The sequence below is a fragment of the Salmo trutta genome, chromosome 28 (assembly GCF_901001165.1).
Source record: "Salmo trutta chromosome 28, fSalTru1.1, whole genome shotgun sequence".
Lineage (NCBI taxonomy): Eukaryota > Metazoa > Chordata > Actinopteri > Salmoniformes > Salmonidae > Salmo > Salmo trutta.
The window spans coordinates 22,215,978-22,230,985 of NC_042984.1; the positions used below are offsets into that span (position 1 = coordinate 22,215,978).

General features: G+C 42.0%; 2 protein-coding genes and 1 long non-coding RNA gene across 7 annotated transcripts; 2 read left to right on the forward strand and 1 right to left on the reverse strand.

The window, feature by feature from the left end:
• Positions 1-2: 2 nt before the first annotated feature.
• LOC115165813 (diphosphoinositol polyphosphate phosphohydrolase 1) lies at positions 3-7,189 on the forward strand. Of its 4 annotated transcripts, none has more exons than XM_029719214.1 (6): positions 3-23; positions 1,196-1,302; positions 2,605-2,715; positions 3,553-3,597; positions 3,752-3,836; positions 4,056-7,189. In XM_029719214.1, exons 2-6 carry the CDS (start codon positions 1,204-1,206, stop codon positions 4,253-4,255), a joined length of 540 nt encoding a protein of 179 aa, XP_029575074.1. In that variant the 5' UTR covers positions 3-23; positions 1,196-1,203; the 3' UTR covers positions 4,256-7,189. The 4 variants fall into 4 exon arrangements, with proteins under 4 accessions (XP_029575074.1, XP_029575073.1, XP_029575075.1 ...); XM_029719213.1 differs by lacking the exon at positions 3-23 and adding an exon at positions 818-912; XM_029719215.1 differs by lacking the exon at positions 3-23 and having other exon boundaries at positions 948-1,302; positions 2,605-2,703.
• A 159-nt stretch (positions 7,190-7,348) lies between these two features.
• Positions 7,349-14,403, reverse strand: LOC115165814 (40S ribosomal protein S10). 2 transcript variants are annotated; one of them, XM_029719216.1, is made up of 7 exons: positions 14,325-14,375; positions 13,642-13,790; positions 12,837-12,986; positions 12,479-12,653; positions 8,395-8,481; positions 7,550-7,605; positions 7,349-7,442 (listed from the first exon to the last, which is right to left on the reverse strand). In XM_029719216.1, exons 3-7 carry the CDS (start codon positions 12,984-12,986, stop codon positions 7,395-7,397), a joined length of 516 nt encoding a protein of 171 aa, XP_029575076.1. In that variant the 5' UTR covers positions 13,642-13,790; positions 14,325-14,375; the 3' UTR covers positions 7,349-7,394. The 2 variants fall into 2 exon arrangements, with proteins under 2 accessions (XP_029575076.1, XP_029575077.1); XM_029719217.1 differs by lacking the exon at positions 13,642-13,790 and having other exon boundaries at positions 14,325-14,403.
• LOC115165818 (uncharacterized) lies at positions 7,408-8,352 on the forward strand. The gene is made up of 2 exons (XR_003870242.1): positions 7,408-8,045; positions 8,255-8,352. It is a non-coding gene; the product is annotated as an uncharacterized LOC115165818 (long non-coding RNA).
• Positions 14,404-15,008: the final 605 nt, after the last annotated feature.

The window sequence follows — 15,008 nt, forward strand, 5'->3', positions numbered from 1 at the left end:
GTTTCGGCCCCACTGAAAGAAAGGTGCATTCCGTAAAATGTGCGATATGACTTTACATTATAGCTCGGAATAGTGGCAATAACATGCTTACAATGCATAGCCTATTTACTCATAATGAAAACATTATTTGTAAATTTGCCAGATCTCTTTAATTTCAGTAGGCTATAATGATATTCTTTTTTCATGGTAATAGGCCTATACCATAGGCTATTTTGTGCTTGTATATAGAGGATAAACACGACTTGGAAGCCAGTGGGGGGAGCCATTTGAGGATGGGCTCATTGTAATGGCTGGAATGGAGTATTCTAATGGAGTACAACATGTGGTTTCCGTATGTTTTATACGTTCCATTTATACCATTGAAGACAATACAATGAGCCTGTCCTCCTATAACTCCTCCCATCAGCCTTCTTTGGTACCTAAAGGTTTGTTTATCTTATTTGAGGGTTGGAACAGGATCCTTGCCATATTATTTGTTACAAAACCCTATTTTTATTGCCTACTTGCTTTTTTCTATAGCCTTCATGTTTTTTTAAATGAAAAAAAAACATAAAAAATTCATGCCAAATTCAAGGTTGATAAATTCCAACCTTGGCGTGGATTTGAACGTACAGTACAATCAAATCTGTGCATAAAATATCTCCGTGGTAGAGGCGTCACTACAGACCCTGGTTCGATTCCAGGCTGTATCACAACCAGCCGTGATTGGGAGTCCCACAGGGCTGCGCACAATTGGCCCAGCGTCGTCCTGGTTAGGCCGTCATTGTAAATAAGAATTTGTTCTTAACTGACTTATCTAGTTAAATAAAATAAAGGAGGCACCTAGGTGCGCACTCTAAGAAGGCGGATGATGGAGAGGGGCTAGGGGGAAGCCGGGTGTGGCTCCTGGACTCCGAATACAATACAAACCAGGTAAAACTAGACCAACCAGAAACATCACAACTGTGCTTATTCTCAAATATTGAAACGTGAATACCGAAATGTGTAGCCTGGGCTACGTTTGACTATTCTATCTCCGGTGGTGCGTAATTTACGCAGCTTTTTAATAATGGCGTCTGTACGAGAGATGCGACCAGGTCTTCAAAAATGAAGCGGAGAAGAAGTCTATTCTAGAAATTGAGACTTATACAGGGTTTCAGTAAGTGGGCTGTGAACGTCTTCCAGTGATTTTTGTTCACTTTTTTTCTTTTTTGAGACCCCGAAATGATGAAGATCAAATCGAATCAAACGCGGACATATGACGGGGATGGCTACAAGAAGCGCGCCGCCTGTCTGTGCTTCAGAAACGAGAGTGAGGAGGAGGTAAGTCCGAGGCTAGACTGGTGTGGTGGAACGGGCCTTGTGAATAAACAGTTTGCCACGTTGCCAGCAGATAGTCTGGGGGTAGCGATTCCGAATGAAGAGAAGAGGGCGAGTTGTCAACGAAAGGCATATATTTGGTGGCGAGAAGGCCTAAATAGAATTGATGGCAACAACATGGTTGCCATGTTTTTGTGTCAAAAACTATTTCAATTCTCAAACTGACATTAACCGTAGACGCCTAGACTAAATATAATATAATTGTATTTCCCCAGAGTTGTCAGTGAGTTTATGCAATGCAGTTTCCATTTAGTTTTGGGCCATTGCAACAAATTCTGCAATGTGTGTGTATATCATCAAAGGAGTGGGCCAACAAAAAATGTAAGGCATGGCGCAAATGCTTCCATGACATGCCTTACGCAAATAGAGTACCACAGTATGAGTCATAATACCCATAAAACCTAGTGGTCAAACAAGGAAATGGTTCCAATCGTTTTTCCACCATTAATTTATCCCATATGGGATTTTAGAAACACTTAAAATAAGGGCTGTGTTTCGTGTATGCTTACCCTTGTGTGACGTTTTGATGATAAACATGTAAATCTCTCGGACAAGGTGAAATGTATCAATATGTTCGCCTGTGCCCCCCCCCCAAAAAAAATGAAACGCTAATTAGCTGCTAATGTGGCTATCACAAAGAACTACAAATGTCATGATGACCTGGGTGAGACTGCCCAATGAAGGCAAAAATAATCATCTCTGGATTAACTATCTAATGTTAGCTAAATGTAGTCATGAAGAAATTGGCTACATTTCTTTAAATTGACATTTCTGTGAACTGTCTTGTGCACGATTTAAATTGACACAATACCTGTTAGCAAAGGTGGCAGCTGGAGATTACTTGCAGGGATTTGTAGTCTTGCTTGATGTCTACTTTGATGCTAATTGGCATTTTCGAATCTGAGCGTAAATGTAGCTGAAATATATTGATAAATCACCTTGTCTGAGAGAGATTTGCCTGGTTATCAAAACATCATGCCAGGGTAAGCCTACATGAAACGCATCCCTTATTTTAAGTGTTTCTAAAATTCCCTGTGAGAAAATGAAAGGTGGAAAATTATTGGAACCATTTCCCTGTTTGACTGCTAGGTTTTTTTGTGGGTATTATAACACCTGGGGGCTCAAGTGCTTGATTTCTGTTATAGGCCTATATTAGTGCTCAAGTAATGGTATTCAATTAGAGCAACTCAATCTTGTGAAGGTAGGGGCATATTATCTGCATTTCAATAACTGTCAATCATACAGGTGTTGTTGGTGAGTAGTATCCGGCATCCAGGCAAGTGGATTGTCCCTGGTGGAGGGATGGAGCCGGAGGAAGAGCCCAATGTTGCTGCTGTTCGAGAGGTGTGTGAAGAGGTAGGCTGAATTACTTGTCAACTTGACTTGTGCATTCAGAGTTTTTATTAAGCAAGGAGCTCATGGGAAGTATAATTTCACTTTTGCACAGGTGGCCTTTAAATGGTTTGGTATAGGCTTATTAATCTGATCCGATTTCCCCCAAAATCCTGTCCCTCAGCAACATTTTCTAGAAGGGTTACGCTCATACTAAAGTGTTGCCTAAAGCTCTTAAGGAGGGTATATAACGTATTTGACTTCTCCCTAACAGAAGTTAGTGTTTTCTCTTATAACAAATGGGATCTTCCTGTCATTTTAAGTTTATTGCTTTTCCATTAAGTGTATTCAGCCTCTTTTGTGAGTTCCTTGTGATTGATATTGAGCTCATTTGTCAGTGAAACACAATCTGATGTATTGTTGTCTTTGCCAAATGTTCTTGCAGGATTTGGGGGTTTTGTGAGTGTACCAAGTTTATACCCGTTACCTTGGCAGCCCTTATTTCAAGCCTGAAAAATCTATGCGTTTGAGTCTAGATGTTCCTCTATGGAACCTATGGAGTAAATGGGGATGGAGGAGCCTCTTGATTGAGAGTCCATGTTTATAAATAGAGAAACTGTAACCTGAAGAAGAAAGTACTACGATGACGCCATGTTAATAGGAACTGATCTCTCCCTCTCCTTCATCACCATACACAACCATGGCCTCCCCCCACCCTGTGACTGAAAATGGCATCAATTCTCAGAATCCCCAGGTCTCATCGGGTGAAAATGCAAAAACGTTATCACAAGTGTCCAGCTTTTACTAAGAATAATGATTTTATCTGCTGTTTCATTCCCACTGGCCATGTTGTCTTTCCAGGCTGGTGTCAAGGGGACATTGGGGCGTCTACTAGGAATTTTCGAGGTGAGCTGAAAAAGTTGAAGATTTTACATGATGCCATTTTTTTCATGTCTGTGTGGTTGTCTTTAAATTTGGGGTGGGAGGAACTGCTCATTTATTTCCACTGTTTGCCTCCTAACCTTGAGCACTGAGAATTTCTCAATTTACTCTTACTCAGAACACAGACAGGAAGCACAGAACATATGTCTATGTCCTCATCGTTACAGAGATGTTAGAAGACTGGGAGGACTCTGTGACTATTGGTATGTTGTTTTTGTGGTTTGTGAAAGCTATGTTGACTGGACAATCATTTTTGTTATCAAATTGATTCATTGACACATGGATTGGCCAGTAGATCCTACTACTATTGTAGATTCTTCATAGTCATGTTTCATTCCTGAGTTAATCTAGACTAAACCAGTTTTTTTGTTTTTTTTGCCCCCTTCCTGACTCCCCTTTGGTCTTTATCCCTCTGTTGACAGGGAGAAAAAGGGAATGGTTTAATACTCAGGATGCCAGAAGAGTGTTGCAGTGCCACAAGCCTGTGCAGGCCTCGTACTTTGAGGCCCTACAACAGGGCAGCCTGAGCAGCAACGGGACACCCCTGGTGACCATGATAGGGGGAGAAGAGCACTCCCCTACCTACAATATCAACCAGAGCTCCAGATCGAGTATAAGATAACTAAAACACAGAAACTCCTGGAGACTTCTCCACATCTTTTACCTGCTTCTTTTTCTTACTTAATCCTGCTCCTACTACTTTTTTTTTACCTTCAAAATATCAACAGAAATGTTTGCCTTGCCAGCCTTCTTGTGCCAGAGTGGAGGTACAGACTTGACAAGTGTTGGGCGAAGAAGATATAACACTTTGTAATTTGAATGTTTTTTTTGTTGCTTTTTACTAGTGATTGCATGAGATATTCCCAAACTCTTGTCCTCCTTTACCTCGGTTCCTCTCTCATAAATCTGAGGTTTGATGAATGAAACTTTCTGCTTTGGCGACGTAAAGTATTGGTATTGAATGTGTTTACAGAAGAAAACAGGCTTTCCATGGTCTTGTTTTGCTAACACTACTTGAAGTTGCCACACCCCTTTTTTATATGGCATTCATAAGAATGACAACCTCTCACCATATACCGTGACAGATCATTAGTGTAATACCTACTCCCAACTGTTAAGAGTTATAAAGTATGACAGTCTATTTCAGTGTGACATTTTCTATTTTTATTTTTTTCATATATTTCCTAATCCCTTAAGAATGAATGGCTTTAGGTTAGATAGGCTTGTGGGAAAGTTTCTTGTTTTGCATGTGTGGTAAAGCTACATGGGTGTGTCTTGTGTGACGCAATCTGTAGGAATGGAATTATCTGGTACAAACAGTCTCCCTTTGTATTACATTGTGAAGGTAGCACAAGCGTTTGGTGTTTTGAAAGAGAAGCTTTGATAAGGGGCTGACAAGAAAAACTACTCCCACAGTAGCTTGGGCCTTTAACCACACTGGGGCACATCTAACCAGAACATTGAAATCTAAGTCATCTGCTGTCTCACATCTTGTCAGTCTATTTCAGACTATGAAGATGATTTATTGATTGGTTTTATAATTCAATGACCAGAAAGACAGAATTGTGCATGTTATCTGATCCTCAGGGGAAAGGAACAAGGACCCAGACCAGTCTTTTGAATCTGGTTGTGTATCAGGAGGTGGGGAGTGATGTCGTTGTTTGTGCTTGAATAGTAAGGCTAATTTAAAATGCTACTAGGAAGATTATGCCACTGCTGCAAAACATGTGGACCCCACTCTGGACCCCACTCTAGACCCCACTCATTGATGTTATGGTTTCCACTTTATTCGATAATCTTATATCAATTTACTTTGTTAATATTCATATTTATTTTCCTATGTTATGGTGATTGATTGCAGATGGACATTTATCAGTCTGTACTAATAGCCTTTCTGTGTGTGTATTGTGTAAGTTGAGGGCTGATTGGTGTGTATTTGCGTGTGTGACTATGGCTGCATTTAGACAGGCAGTCCAATTCTGATATTTGTTTTCCACTAATTGGTCTTTTGACCAGTCACAGATCTTTTTCAGAGCTGATCTGATTGGTCAAAAGACATATTAGTGGAAAAAGATCAGAATTGGGCTGTCTGTCAAAATGCAGCCAGTGTGTGATGCAGGAAAAGAGGTTGCACAACCTGAGATGCAATGCCAAGGTAAATCACCTGCACGTTGGTGAGTACATTTACACTCGTGATTTCATCAATTCTAAATTGTATTCCTAACAAATGTTTACACTGTGATGTAGTTCTGCATTTTCCCTTAAATTAACACTGGACTTGTTTTTTGTCAGTGAGATTTGTTTTTTTTTGTTTCTTTAAAAATACTTTAACAGGTCTTAATATATTGTCTACTTTTGGTATGTTCATTGGTTGTTCAAATTAATCATTTAAATATTTTAAAAGCCGTATTTCTGACGAATGGATGGATGCCGAGTCTCAGAACCATAGTGATTCTGGCCTTGTCAGGACTTGGGAACAAATAACTGGGATTGGTAGATATGTTAATGAGCTATAGTCTGTCAATGCAGAGAGCAAACTCTGCTACTGACCCTGGAGTTTGGTACTGTAGTTTGCTCGTCTCCCTGGCCCACAAATGAATGTGTAGATTCTTCTTCGCTCACACTTGTCATCTTGTAGTTGCTAGCTGGTTTTGATGAAGTACTTACTCCTGAGACCTCTGTGATAAACAGCTGAAAACCCTGATGGGCTAGGTATGTGATTGTTTCAGGCCCCCCAAGTTACCCTGCCAAGAACAATGTAAGGTGTCATGTTGTGAGAAACTGACTGGCTCTGGCAGAACAGCTTGTGCCACTGAGCATTTAGGCAAGAATTTGAATATTCTTGCTGAGCTGCATTGGTCAAAATTTACACATTGACCCAACTGATCTGGTACAAAGAGCTGTTCAGTTTTCAGCCTCCTTTTGTTCATCTTTGAACTGTCTCTTGCCAATGTTTAATGCCTATCATGTGGAGTTTTGGTTCCTTTCAACATTGACCCTGAACATAAGAATGTGATGTTTGCATGTGAACTGCATTTTAATATATTTTGACTACTTGCCTATGGCACATGTAAAAATAGAAAGGGTTAGGCCTAAAGTCATAATATCGCACCAGGACGTAATGACCTACATGGCTTTATTTCCCCACTATAGGGCCAGTAGGAATTTCATTATTTTCCTCAGTATGCCCATGTCTGAGGCCTGTCATGAGGTTGTGCCATCTACTGGCTATGGGTCATCTAACCAGGTGATGGTAGTTATCGCAGTGTTTCCCCCATTCATAATTACTTCAGTTTAATGGTAAGGTTAAGGGTCTTAACAGGATAAATCAAATGAGGAAATATTTCTTGAAGACTGGTGTTCAGAAATGTAGTCATTACATGCAATGGTCCAATCAGGCAAATCAGACAGGCATTTGTTCATTGTTCAATTGGCCTTGCAATTATATGGCTAAACATCTCCATGTTGTCAACTCAGATTTCTTCAATGGGTACAAAGTGTAAGCCTGAATGTAAAATGAATTGTGCCAATTAATAAAAACCAGTATTTCAGTGTTCTCTTTTCTTTGGGTTTCTTTCAGCTGATGGAGCAATTTGTTGGTAAACTAACCTACTTTGTAGGTTGTAATGACTAAGCTTACTTTCAAATTCAAGTGTATACATCTTATGATAATGATTCACTGACGTCTCATGCAATTAAAGTCATGACACATTGGTGTAATCTCAATCACCTTTTATTATACTGTACAAGAACAGTCTGCTTTACTCCTGTGGTGGTTGCTGTCCTCTGCCACGTCCAAAACCGCCTCTCTGCAACACAAAGTTGGTATATTTTCGGTCCTTGAAGATCTCTATTGGGCTACAATATAGCATGGCACCCATCCTTGATTCAAATGCTTGGAAAAGTATTTACTTACAAATTGGAACTCAGTAGCTGCACCAGCACCTGCTTCAGCCTTCTTGTCTGCACCAGCTAAAAGGACAAAGTATGATCATCAGACAAGTAAAGAATTAGGTAACTTTCATTCAGATTACCATGTGTTGCAACGTAGGTTAGCCACCATGGCAAATATTGGTATTGGCCCAATGTTTCCATATTGACGCATGTAACTGACAGTTAATCTGTAAGTCTATGTCGTTGTTTTTTGTTTGAATTGTTTACGTGTTCGCTATACGGGGGAAATGATAAGACAGGTGGAACTACGTGGCTAACAACTGTTGTAACGGGGATCATTATCGTAGCAACACATCTTTGGGGGTGAAGGCTTTCCCGTGCGATGTTAGCTAAGCTTTCATGTTACCGGGTGTAGTTCGTAAAGGTGAAATGTGTATGTTAGGATGAAGCGTGAATTCATGCCAGGAATATAAGTGTGAAGTTTGATTTCCTCCCTTCTGTAATAAGCAGCCAATGAGGTATTTTTTCCTTTATTCGTGTGTTCAATCTGATACTGTTATAGCTCCGGCTAAACTGTTTATGTATGTAATTACTTCAGAGTTATACCAAGCTAATAAGTCACTGTTTATGTATGCAATTACTTCAGAGTTGTACCAAGCTAATAAGTCACTCATAAGACAAGAAGGTGTAAGAGTGTGCTTAAACTGTATTTTCATTTACTTTATAGTTCTCACGGAAGGTGATAATTCTGACTAAACTACAGAATAAAGCCGCCAGTTAAAATCAAGGAACGGTTGTGCTCGTGGTTACTGGAGGGAGCTACAACGCATGCTTATCGAACATAAAACAGGTGATTTGAGTACTCACGTGGTGCAACAGAACGTCTGTAGTTGTCTCGGTCTCCTCCTTCACGGTTAAACCTGGCTGGCCTCTCAGCTCTCTCACCCTCCATACCTGAAACAGGAGGACATTTTACACTACTCATCTCCATACAACTGGCATAACACCTGCAATGTTCACCACACTATACATCCATGAAGGAAACATGCTAAGTATAGGAATCAGTCAACCCTGTATTACTGATTGGAAGTAAAAAAAAATGTCCTCACTGTCAACTGTTTATTTTCAGCAAACTTAACATGTGTAAATATTTGTATGAACATAAGATTCAACTGACAAATAAACTGAACAAGTTCCACAGACATGTGACTAACAGAAATTGAATGTGTCCCTGAAGAAAGGGGGGTCAAAATCAAAAGTAACAGTATCTGGTGTGGCCACCAGCTGCATTAAGTACTGCAGTGCATCTCATGGACTGCACCAGATTTGCCAGTTCTTGCGGTGAGATGTTACCCCACCAAAGTACCTGCAAGTTCCTGGACATTTATGGCCCAAGCCCTCAGATCCAACAGGTCCCAGACATGCTCAATGGGATTGAGATTGGGCTTTTCGCTGGCCCTGGCAGAACACTGACATCCCTATCTTGCAGTAAATCACACACAAAACGAGCAGTATGGCTGGTGGCATTGTCATGCTGGAGGGTCATGTCAGGATGAGCCTGCAGGAAGGCTACCACATGAGGGAGGAGGATGTCTTCCCTGTAACGCACAGCGTTGAGATTGCCTGCAATGACAACAAGCTCAGTCCGATGATGCTGTGACACAACGCCCCTAGACCATGACGGACCCTCCACCTCCAACTCGATCCCGCTCCAGAGTACAGGCCTCGGTATAACGCTCATTCCTTCGACGATAAACGCGAATCCGACCATCACCCCTGGTGAGACAAAACCGCGACCCGTCAGTGAAGAGCACTTTTTGCCAGTCCTGTCTGGTCCAGCGACAGTGGAGTGGGTTTGTGCCCATAGGCGACGTTGTTGTCGGTGAGGACCTGCCTTACAACAGGCCTACAAGCCCTCAGTCCAGCCTCTCTTAGCCTATTGCACACAGTCTGAGCACTGAAATCAAATCAAATTTTATTGGTCACATACACATGGTTAGCAGATGTTAATGCGAGTGTAGCGAAATGCTTGTGCTTCTAGTTCCGACCGTGCAGTAATATCTAACAAGTAATCTAACAATTTCACAACAACTACCTTATACACACGTGTAAAGGAATGAATAAGAATATGTACATATTAATATGGATGAGTGATGGCCGAACGGCATGGCAAGATGCAGTAGATGGTATAATATATGAGATGAGTAATGTAGGGTATGTAAACATTATATAAAGTGGCATTGTTTAAAGTGACTATTGATACATTTATTACATCAAATTTTTTATTATTAAAGAGGCCCTAGATTTGAGTCAGTATGTTGGCAGCAGCCATTCAATGTTAGTGATGGCTGTTTAACAGTCTGATGGCCTTGAGATTGAAAAACAGCTTCTCTCTCTCGGTCCCAGCTTTGATGCACCTGTACTGACCTCGCCTTCTGGATGATAGCGGGGTGAACAGGCAGTGGCTCAGGTGGTTGTTGTCCTTGATGTTCTTTTTGGCCTTCCCTGTGACATCGGGTGGTATAGGTGTCCTGGAGGGCAGGTAGTTTGCCCCCGGTGATGCGTTGTGTAGACCTCACTACCCTCTGGAGAGCCTTACGGTTTTGGGCGGAGCAGTTGCCGTACCAGGCTGTGATACAGCCAGACAGGATGCTCTCGATTGCGCATCTGTAAAAGTTTGTGAGTGTTTTTGGTGACAAGCCACATTTTTTTCAGCCTCCTGAGGTTGAAGAGGCGCTGTTGTTCCTTCTTCACCACGCTGTCTGTGTGGGTGGACCATTTCAGTTTGTCTGTGATATGTACACCGAGGAACTTACCTTTCCACCTTCTCCACTACTGTCCCGTCGATGTGGATAGGGGGGTGCTCCCTCTGCTGTTTCATGAAGTCCACGATCGTCTCCTTTGTTTTGTTGACATTGAGTTTGAGATTCATTTCCTGACACCACACTCTGAGGGCCCTCACCTCCTCCCTGTAGGCCATCTCGTCGTTGTTGGTAATCAAGCCTACCACTGTAGTGTCGTCTGCAAACTTGATGATTGAGTTGGAGGCGTGCATAGCCACGCAGTCATGGGTGAACAGGGAGTACAGGAGAGAGCTGAGAACGCACCCTTGTGGGGCCCCAGTGTTGAGGATCAGCGGGGTGGAGATGTTGTTTCCTACCCTCACCACCTGGGGGCGGCCCGTCAAAGTCCAGGACCCAGTTGCACAGGTTGGGGTCGAGACCCAGGGTCTCGAGCTTAATGACAAGTTTGGAGGGTACTATGGTGTTAAATGCTGAGCTGTAATCGATGAACAGCATTCTTACATAGGTATTCCTCTTGTCCAGATGGGTTAGGGCAGTGTGATTGCGACGTCTGTGTACCTATTGGGGCAGTAAGCAAATTGGAGCGGGTCTAGGGTGTCAGGTGGAGGTGATATGATCATTGATTAGTTTCTCAAATCACTTCATAATGACGGAAGTGAGTGCTACGGTGCGATAGTCGTTTAGCTCAGTTATCTTTAGCTTTCTTGGGAACAGGAACAATGGTGGCCCTGTTGAAGCATGTGGGAACAGTAGACTGGGATAGGGATTGATTGAATATGTCCGTAAACACACCAGCCAGCTGGTCTGCGCATGCTCTAAGGACGCGGCTAGGGATGCCATCTGGGCCGGCAGCCTCGCAAAGGTTAACTGATGGAGGGATTGTGCGTTCCTGGTGTAACTCGGACAGTTGTTGTTGCCATCCTGTACCTGTCCCGCAGGTGTGATGTTCGGATGTACCGATCCTGTGCATGTGTTGTTAAACGTGGTCTACCACTGCGAGGATGATCAGCTGTCCGTCCTGTAGCGCTGTCTTAGGTGTCTCACAGTACAGACGTCGCAATTTATTGCCCTGGTCACATCTGCAGTCCTCATGCCTCCTTGCAGCATGCCTAAGGCATGTTCACACAGATGAATAGGGACCCTGGGCATCTTTCTTTTGGTGTTTTTCAGTCAGTAGAAAGGCCTCTTTAGTGTCCTAGGTTTTCATAACCGTGACCTTAATTGCCTACAGTCTGTAAGCTGTTAGTGTCCTAACGACCGTTCCACAGGTGCATGTTCATTAATTGTTTATGGTTCATTGAACAAGCATGGGAAACAGTGTTTAAACCCTTTACAATGAAGATCTGTGAAGTTACTTGGATTTTTACAAATGATCTTTCAAAGACAGGGTCCTGAAAAAGGGAGAGTTCAGTTATATTTTTACAGTGCACCCTCCTGAACAGGCCCCAAGTGAAACATATGGGCCTTTTCACAATTGGAAAAAGGTCAAAGGCAATTGAGGAGTGGCGGAGAGGGCAAGTGGATGAAAATGCGCTTGTATAAAATGAGACTCCTCTAATCACGCGTCAGAGAAATTACATTTACAGGTTGGAATCCCAAAATAAATGTATAAAGTGATAAACATTTGGCTAGTTATGCAATACATTTTATAGATTTAAATAGCGTATTGTTTTTAAATGTTTGCATGCTTTTCTCCTTCAAGAAAACAAAAGCAGATTCAAAGGGTGTGGCAGATTTGAAAACTCTTCCACAAAGGACTCTGGTAGGATACAGTTGTGCTTCCTTGCCAAATGGAATGGAGAACAGTCTTCCGTTTGCCTAATAACAAATTGACACCTGCCGCATTCAAAACTGGGAACTCGAAAATCTCCAACTTTAGTGCGTTCAAAACAACTTGGAACCAAGGGGAAAAAAACAAGCTCCGACTGGGAAAAATAATTTAAAAATGGTCATCCAACTGGGGCCTCTTTCTTGAACTCCGTCTTTCCGACCTGAAGATCACTGACATGATTTGACTTCGTATTTTTCTGAGTTCCCAGTTGTTTTGAATGTGGCAACTCTCCTCGACCACTTATCGGTTTCCGGGTCATGGAGGAAAGACTTTTTCCCCAAATGAGAAAAGGCCACAGTCATGATATGCAGCCTACCTTTAGGCCTGGGCCGAGCGGTCTCAGGGCGCATCTGGCGACGCAGAGTGGCAGGAACAATCTCTGGAGGCAGATGCAGGAAGTCCCTCAGGTACTGGATGCCCTCATTGGTCAGGTACCAGTAGAAGTGGCGCCAGGCAAACTGCTCCTTCACATACCCAGTTGACTTCAAAGACTGCAGAGGGAGGGTCACATTCAGTTGGACATTTTTCCAACTAACCAGTCATTTTTTTACAGCTACAATACTGGGTGTCAAAGACAAATTTCCCCTTAGGGACAATAAAGTTGATCCTATCCTGGTTTCATTCTCAATCATGTGACACTATATGAGGCACCAGAATATAGTACAAAATCTAACCTGCATGGCCTTCATAACGTGAAGGTTGGGCACATTCTTATCGGCCAGCTCCGGGTGCTTAGCCAGATGCACATCCTTTTTTGCCACCATCACTCCCTCCTTGAAGAGGAGCTCGTAGATGGCTATACGATTCTTCTTGGGCATCAGCATCTGGAGGGGCGGAGAAATACATGGCCGTCAGCTGTTTAACTACGCTCAAGTTAACGTTACATGCAAGAAAGGTCAACAGGCATCAGCTGTGCTGTTGAGACTTCCTCCATGGCGTGTAAGATAATGGTCATATGGCAGCTAAAGATACTTGGAATGCTGGCTACATCAACTGAATTGACCCACAGGGTGAATCAAATAAATGTCTGATTCTGGGTGTGTATCCAAAAATGCAGGACTTGTAGTTAGCTAGCTGACTAAACTACCCAGCGAAGGAAGTTTCTGATGACTCCAACAGTGGAGCAGAGACCAGGCTTTGTGGAATCTAGCTCCAACTACATCGATATGCCCAATGTCAATACTTACAAAATGTGTAATTATGAATCACCTACCATGTGCCCATGTTTGTCCTCTGAAGCAGCTTGCTGAAATCCATACTTTTTCAATAAACAATCAAATAAAACTGACTGCTAATTTCTGTTGCTTTAAGATGACAACTCAGCTCAAATGCCAATTGAATCTCAACAAGGACAGTCTGTTGTAGTTCATGAACGTTTATTGAAAAAGTATGGATTTCAGCTAATAAAGGCATGCAACTACAGATAAACATCTGTACAAGGTTTATTAAGCGTTCCATAATTATTTTTTAAATATTGACCTTGGGCGAATCGTGTAGTCAGAAGATTCCACAAAGCCTGCTGCCTGGTCTCGGTTGGAGTCATCGGGAACTTCCTTCACCATGAGCGAGTTCAGTCCGCTAGTAGTGAGCTAGCTAACACTAACTAGCCGGCAGCAAACACTTCTAACCTAAAATGGACCACATAGAAGAGATTAACCAAATATGGTAGAAAGGTTGAACACTTGTCAGTGTCTCTTAATCATGGCAAGTATGCCTAGTTAGCTAACTGGTAGTTACAACTAACTAGTTAACTACTCGCTTTGCTAACGTTACCCAACTAGCTAGCTACATAATGCCTGGGTCCCTATAACACTTTTTTTAAACATCAGACACAATGTTTAAGGCATACACTGATATAGGCGATAACGTTACAATTAGCTAGTTATAAAGCCAAGACTATGCTAAATTGTATTATTGTATCAGTGGAACGAATACAGCAGGGCAAGCCAACTAGTTAGCAGCCGCCATGCATAGTTATAAGTAGTGCAGCTAACGCTTTAGTATTCGTAGAAACAGTCATTAAGGGCCATAAAATAACATTTAAGCGTAAATGTTAGACTGTTCCAAGAAGCACAATTCAGACACTACTTTCAGTTATGACAACGCCATGTCTCATGATGTTTGGGATCATACAGGATGATTAAAGTAAGCTGCTTTTGTACCTTGAATGCGTGTTTTGAGACCGGAGCCGGAGAGACCGACGCATGCGTATTGATGTGATTTTATGCAGCACAGCCATGATACATGAAAACATCCCTGATTATCGAACTGTCAATGCATTATTCAACATTAATATATTTTTGTGCAGGTGTGCCTATGGCATTTTGTTTGGGTGTTATGGTTGTCTATATTTTACATTTATTTTTCAGCCAGGTACAGGACAGGGAGGGAGGGAGCGAGGGATACTGAGAGCTGTGGTGACGTCACATCAGTAGCATCAGCAGCACTCATGATTAGGCTACATTTCATAGGAAATTAATTATGTAATGTACTTTATGATATTAGCAAATATCGAAATGCCTGTTGTGAGTGGACAACCGGAATACCAGCCTGATCAGCTTTTGCCAAGGCAATGATAAGCTAAAGAAGATGGCCCCACCCCAGCCATTAGTGCCTTCAGAAAGTATTCACACCCCTTGGCTTTTTCCAATTTTGTTGTGTCACAAAGTGGGATTAAAATGGATTTAATTGTCTTCTTTTTTTTTTACAATGAGCTACACAAAATACTCTGTAATATCAGTGGAAGAAATTCTGAGATTTGTACAAGAAAAGTATGAAAAATAAAACAATGTCTTGATTAGATAAGTATTTAACTCCATGAGTGAATACATGTTAGAACCCCTTTT

Bases quoted from the DNA above. Each gene is read 5' to 3' on its own strand.
- LOC115165813 (XM_029719214.1), top strand. From the start codon at position 1,204: ATGATGAAGATCAAATCGAATCAAACGCGGACATATGACGGGGATGGC. The intron at 3,598-3,751 runs GTGAGCTGAAAA...ACTCTTACTCAG, and splicing joins GTCTACTAGGAATTTTCGAG to AACACAGACAGGAAGCACAG. The intron at 3,837-4,055 runs GTATGTTGTTTT...CTCTGTTGACAG, and splicing joins GGAGGACTCTGTGACTATTG to GGAGAAAAAGGGAATGGTTT.
- LOC115165814 (XM_029719217.1), bottom strand. From the start codon at position 12,986: ATGCTGATGCCCAAGAAGAATCGTATAGCCATCTACGAGCTCCTCTTC. The intron at 12,654-12,836 runs GTTAGATTTTGT...CTCCCTCTGCAG, and splicing joins ACGTTATGAAGGCCATGCAG to TCTTTGAAGTCAACTGGGTA. The intron at 8,482-12,478 runs GTAGGCTGCATA...CTCCTGTTTCAG, and splicing joins CGCTCGGCCCAGGCCTAAAG to GTATGGAGGGTGAGAGAGCT.